Below are 6,000 nucleotides of genomic sequence, written 5' to 3' on the forward strand. Positions count from 1 at the left end.
GCAGAGTGTGCACCAGAAACCACACTGTCGGTTTTCTTCTTGCCTCTGCATACGTGGGTCTAATGAACAAAATGAAATGCTTGACAAAAGCTTGGCAACCTTAACGCTGTAGTAATTGTTTTTAAAGCATTAGTCCACTTTTTACACCTAGGGTCATCTGATTTTTAAGTGACTTTTATTAATTCCTTCACAAATGATGAATCTGGTTGGAGGCATTTCAGCTTATTACATTAGCTGGCTAACCTGTGTTACCAAATCGACAGTACGAAATTTTTTAAAAAATCCAGCTAATGCTGGAAAAAAGGAGTGCCAGTGTCACATGGTGAAAAAACAAAAATTAACCATATCAAGAAGAAGGATAAAGAACACTGAAATTGCTAGACAAACATGCAAAATAAAAATCACAAAATAAAGACCGTTTCTTAGACACTGAAGACACTCCTTAGACATTGTAGAATATTTTCCTAAAGCTTTAATTCTTGCACAGATATACTTAATGCAGCAACGAACTTCATTAAAATTACCATTTTTATTTCCATTTATAGCTGTGTGTGTAACATTGTGTTTATATACAGCATTAATCCGGAGACTGCAGCAATGGCAAATGTGAGTTGTAACGTGTTTTACAAGGGATACTGAATCTACTGTTAGTGTTTCTTTGCCTAATTTTGTGACCGAATTGACAGACAGGGCTGAAAGACAGTGATGCACTAAATCAGTGCTACATCTTAGATTTGGAATCACAGTGCTTGTCCAGTCATTCCTGCTAAGCGCTTCACCAAAACAGATTCAGTTGCTGGTCTGTTTTCATTCTTTCCATTCATTTTTTCAAAGATACATACAGGCACAGTGGAAATGTCCAGTCTTTGATATACTGCTTATTTATACTGCCTATTAAGTCTAAACTGTGACTTACTCAGAATCGAATAAAACTTTTGCATGTTTACGCTATGAGAAAGTACAAAATACTCTACAGAAATGCCCTGATAATTCTTTCTTCTCCAAGTTCCTATCTATTAAACTGCTTTTTAAAAAAGATTAAAAAATCGCTCCGTGGAACATTACAGGTGTATGTCTAGCAGTTCCTTTAGCAATTGACGGTAAGAACCGTTTTGGCTGTAGCAGGAGGCTAGTTAGCTAGATCAATGTTCAATGTTTTTCAAACATCCTAACCTACATCTATCTGCAGTGTTAATTTCCTATTTAAACACTGGTTTGTGGCCACAGAGATGGTTACATGACCATGAGCAGGAAAAGGGCATGAGTCTGCAAGGCCATCACTATAAAAACCATAGTTTATGGAAAATTATTAGAACCCAGCGTTTAACATTGGCTTGAAAAACCCCAGAAGCCTAAGTTCTCCTCCTACGATGATGACAGCTTTGTCACTTAGTCAGGAAACAACCACATGATACTCTGCTACATACAGGAAAGTTCAGCTCAGGATTCAAACACTCAGTTACATGATCAGCTAGACTGAGGACATTGAATCTGTGCTCAATTTTGGTAAAATAAAACTTTTCTATTTAACAAGCTAATAAATGGCAAAAAATTCAGTGAACTTTGTTTCAATTTCCACAGGAAGGAGAGGTGGATTGTTGGCCTCTTCTGTGCCCAAATCTAAACTGCGAGTATACAGCCATCTCGGACGGAGAGTGCTGTCCCCACTGTGTGAGTGACCCCTGTCTGGCCGATAACATCACGTACGACATCAGTAAAACCTGCCTAGATGGCTACGGAATCACAAGACTTAGTGGCTCCGTATGGACAATGGTTGGATCTCCTTGTACAACCTGCAAATGCAAGGTATGCTGGGCGAGGTGGAGTAGTAATGGAAATGTGTGTTGCTGCGTAAAAATGGGGTTGCCTTCTGGCCTTGGAAGCTCAGGTCTAACTCCCAGGGAAGTAAATGAGACCTGAGGGCAGAGAAAGTAGCCTACAGAAAACCTCTGCCTTTTATGATAGGCAGAGTGGAAACAAAACATGGTAATTCTGTGGGTATTTTCTTGGAAATAGCACAGATATGTAGCACCCTCGTGCAACTTGGAAATACTCGGCTGGAGAGCCCTTCAGTATGAATCCTGGAGAGCCTTTGGTATGAATCTAGGATAATATTTTAGTCATTGCTTAATGTGGGTGTTTGTGAAAATGTATTTTACAGAGATATTAGCTGGTAAGCAGAGGGAAAAACAGTAGTAAAAGTTTTGCCAGGAGGTGCGCAGGTTGAAACCTATTGCGGCTCACAGGTGAAGGCACTCCTATGGCAGCAGAGGGAGGGGGAGCGTCACAGTTTCTGCTCCCTGATCTCGTTATGGTGTATTTTATCCAATGGCTCTAATGCAGAGGGGCAGCCTGTCTCCCATCTTCCATGCAGTGACCTCCCCGGGGGCAGCTTTGCCGTGCTCCCTCCTGCTTACTGTCTCGGGTCTCACAAATCTTGTGTGCCTTCCTGAACAGTGGTCCGGCATCACGAGGGAGAGCAGAGAGCATCCCTCCTTCTCTTTTCTGGCGTCAAAGCCTGGTGCGTTAGGTTCTTACCTGCTCCTGCCCTTTGTGGCCATTCACTACCGCCAACTGTTTAGAGGCTGTGATATAAAGAGAAATGGCAAAATGGCCCAGATTAAGAGAACGCACTTTCCTTTAAAGTTTTTTTTTATCCAAAGATGATGTTAGTGATCCGGCATACAGTGTAACTCAAAACAAACAAAGTGAAAAGTGAGGACCAGCAGCGAGCTTCAGCAGAGAGGTGGGAATAAGTGGTTGGGAAAAGGGGTATCTTAAGGTAGCTGTCACCGAAGCCAGGCACTGTGGAATTATGGATGTGGCACGTACATTTTACTTATAGATGAGGACTAATGAAAAACAGGTAAGTGTCCCTTTTACTGCTGTTAAGTCTGCCATAATCAGACTCCATGGAAGTTAAATTGTGAATTCTGTGTTTTGTATCACTCTCGGTAAAAACCATTCTTCTCTTTCTTTTCCACAAAAAATTCCAAACAGGATTATGAAAACGTTTTTTCATGTTATATAAAATCTTACACAACCTTCTGTTCACTACGTGAAACGGAGCTGTTGCTCCAGGACTTAAAATTTTTGAACTTAGCTTTTCTGTCATTCTTCAGAGTTTTTTCCTATTGGTTTGTGTTGGATTAAAAAACAAATAAAGAAGAAATCCTGGTTTGGGGTTTTGGTGATTATTGTATTTTTCAATACATAAGAAAGTTTTGTAAATGACTGGATGTAACGGAAAGATCTTAACGATGGAGTTAACTCCAAAGCCATCTGGTGTTTTCCCCATAAGTCTCTGCCATGAATCAAGAATCTGAATGATCTACTTATTCCAGACAAACTGACAGCTTCTCTGTGTGAGATCTGATCAAAATTCTCTTTGCTTCTGTTCTTGCATGGGAGAAAACAAATCCAGCCATCTTTGTCATGGATGTTGTGCTAGATTTTATTATGGGAGACCACTGAGCCTTCCACATCTGTGTATCTAGTTCCCGTGTAGTTCAGGTCGGTTGTGACTGCTGGCGAATACAGCTTGTATAGGGAGAAGAAGATCCGGTAAAGTCTATTTAGTGCTATAAAAAGTCTGAAGTCTATCAAGCACTATTTAGAACGCCGCCTCCTCAAAAGCCGCCACAGTTGGGACCTATGAAAAGTCTTATGGGATTATGGCTTAAGTAGATGCTTTTTGTGCGCAGTAGATGCATAAGAGCGATATGTCTCTGTACCACCAGCCTAGTTGTTCTGAGTGACTGTTTGTACGTGGATGAATAACTCCCGTTTGTTTGTTTGTGCAGAACGGGAATGTCTGCTGTTCAGTGGATTTAGAGTGTCTTCACAATAACTGAAGTAGTAAGACTGGACTGTTCTGGGTGAGGAAAACTGATGGAGTTAACATCTGAAATGAGTTGCTGTTTTATACAACAGACAATTACCAAAGTCTCCGCATGAGGAAGATGTTTGGGAGTTGCCTTTGGGACCTATCACTATGCTCATCCTTGCTAGCCTTGTCTGGGTGACTTACAGTACAATGCATATAAGTCAATGGTTGTTAAAAGTTTTCAGTGTTGTAAATGACACACTTCTCCTGTCAAGACACTTGCAAATATGTTTAAATTATTTCATGAGTAAACTAATGCTGTATTTTTGTTTTAAGTTGTGTATTGACAACATGATAGAATTCAGCTTTTCTTACTTTGGATCTAGATTTTACAAATAAGACAGCCTGTTGTGATTTTGTCCCATGATATCACATACTTAGTTCCAAGGTCCCTGTCAGATGTATTTATGAAAATATGTATGTATGTACAGTCAAATTGCATAGTACTTATATTTCACAGCTGTCCAACACTTTAAAACATTCAAAGGTATATTTGATTGGACAGACTGGAAGTGACCAAACTAAGTCTGTCTTAAAAATTTATAAAATACATGCCATGAACTTAATGAAATGGCAAAAAAGCACTTTCTTTTCCAAACATGTGGAGCAGCAACAAGACTCCTATAGTGAGAAACAGAATTAAAAACACATTCCACCACCATTCAGGAAAGAGTCACTAGCTGTTATCAGTATTCTGTTTTGCAAGAGAAACTGCAAATGTTGGAAAGGGATATAATTCCTCTGGGATGTGCAGTGATAAAACAGTCAGAGAGCCTTAAGATGATATAATTTGAATATAGTAGGTAAGATTTTGCTTTTAATTATAGTGACATTGATGAGTTCAGAATCCTTTTTCTTTTCTTTTTTTTTTTTTGGTATTTATGATAAGAATGATGTCTGCAGTTCTCAGTCACTGATACGATAATGACAAAGTGCAGGAGCGCCTGAACCCAGTGACGTGTGGGTCAGTAGCCCTTAACACTTGGTAACTTTCATTACTCAAGTAACATTTAAGAAACAGATTTTTCTCTTTTTATATTTTGTGATGTTCAAAAAGACTTAGTTTTAAACTTAGCCATTCACACAGTGTTGTTTAATACCTAAGTTTAGACAGAAATACTAATTAAAACTCCTAGTCCTTTATCAAGATTAGATTTTGGATTCCCTTCAACTTATATCTAATTCATTTTTTCATGAGGCTAGAAAGTGTGTAGCATTAGAACAAGAATATGTTTCTACAACGATGGCATCTACAGCTTAAATGTCACCTTTTTAACATGCCGTTGTGTTTTGTTCTGCTCATTAGTGTAGTGTTCTTTGCTTTTTGTTCATTTAATTAAACACACTGAGTATTTGGAAAAGAGTGCGGAAATAAGTATAGTGGCTACAGTTTGGAAACTATACATTTGTGACTTCTTCATAGTTTCATGCAGGAAATGTGAAATTGATTAATAAGAATGAAGTGTGACTATACAGTGAAAATATAGAGTGTTCTTTTAAATAAAGTATCGTCATGTTTCTCATAAGGGGGAAGTGGCAAAACAATATAAAAATGACTTGCAATGATTCAGATGATTTTATTGCTGTTTTTTTTAACATGGTTCGTTTTACCTAACAGGTTTGTGTGGTAAAGTTAAGTTTATTTTCTTAATATGCCCCATCATTTTCAGCTACTCATGTACTGACTATATTTGCATTGCCCTAATGATTGTATAATAAGGGAAGCAGTTGTGTTTTATATGATACTCAAAGGATGTTTGTAAATCATAATGTCAGCTCATTTTGTATATCACATTGTAAAACCCAATGGTAATTCAGTTGGATGAGATATCCAGTGGGCTGAGATATAAAGGGGAATGATTTAAAACTCGTGGGCATCTGAATAAACTCCTATGTACAGATTGTTTCCTGTAGTTTTATTAGCAGAATCCTAAAACACTAATCGCTGTCCTAAATCCCAAACTTTTGTTTTCCCTTTCCAGACTTGAACTCGTGAGGTTGCTAAAAGGAGAGAGAGTATGTTTGCCTGGAGCACTAATATGAAAGTTGTAAGAAATACTTCATTTCTATGTACGTGGACAAAACTGTATATTCCAGACTATCACGCACACCAG

General features: G+C 38.4%; 1 protein-coding gene across 4 annotated transcripts in view; it reads left to right on the top strand.

Annotated features, from left to right (window-relative positions):
- NELL1 (neural EGFL like 1) overlaps positions 1-5,788 on the top strand; it is a 294,281-nt gene extending 288,493 nt beyond the window's left edge. For all 4 annotated transcript variants that reach the window (XM_064512849.1, XM_064512850.1, XM_064512852.1 and 1 more), the window contains 2 exons: positions 1,582-1,806; positions 3,804-5,788. In XM_064512849.1, the coding sequence (XP_064368919.1) occupies positions 1,582-1,806; positions 3,804-3,854 (276 nt within the window). In that variant the 3' untranslated portion in view covers positions 3,855-5,788. The remainder of the gene's footprint in view (positions 1-1,581; positions 1,807-3,803) is intronic.
- Positions 5,789-6,000: the final 212 nt, after the last annotated feature.

Source organism: Dromaius novaehollandiae, chromosome 5, assembly GCF_036370855.1.
Source record: "Dromaius novaehollandiae isolate bDroNov1 chromosome 5, bDroNov1.hap1, whole genome shotgun sequence".
Taxonomy (NCBI): domain Eukaryota; kingdom Metazoa; phylum Chordata; class Aves; order Casuariiformes; family Dromaiidae; genus Dromaius; species Dromaius novaehollandiae.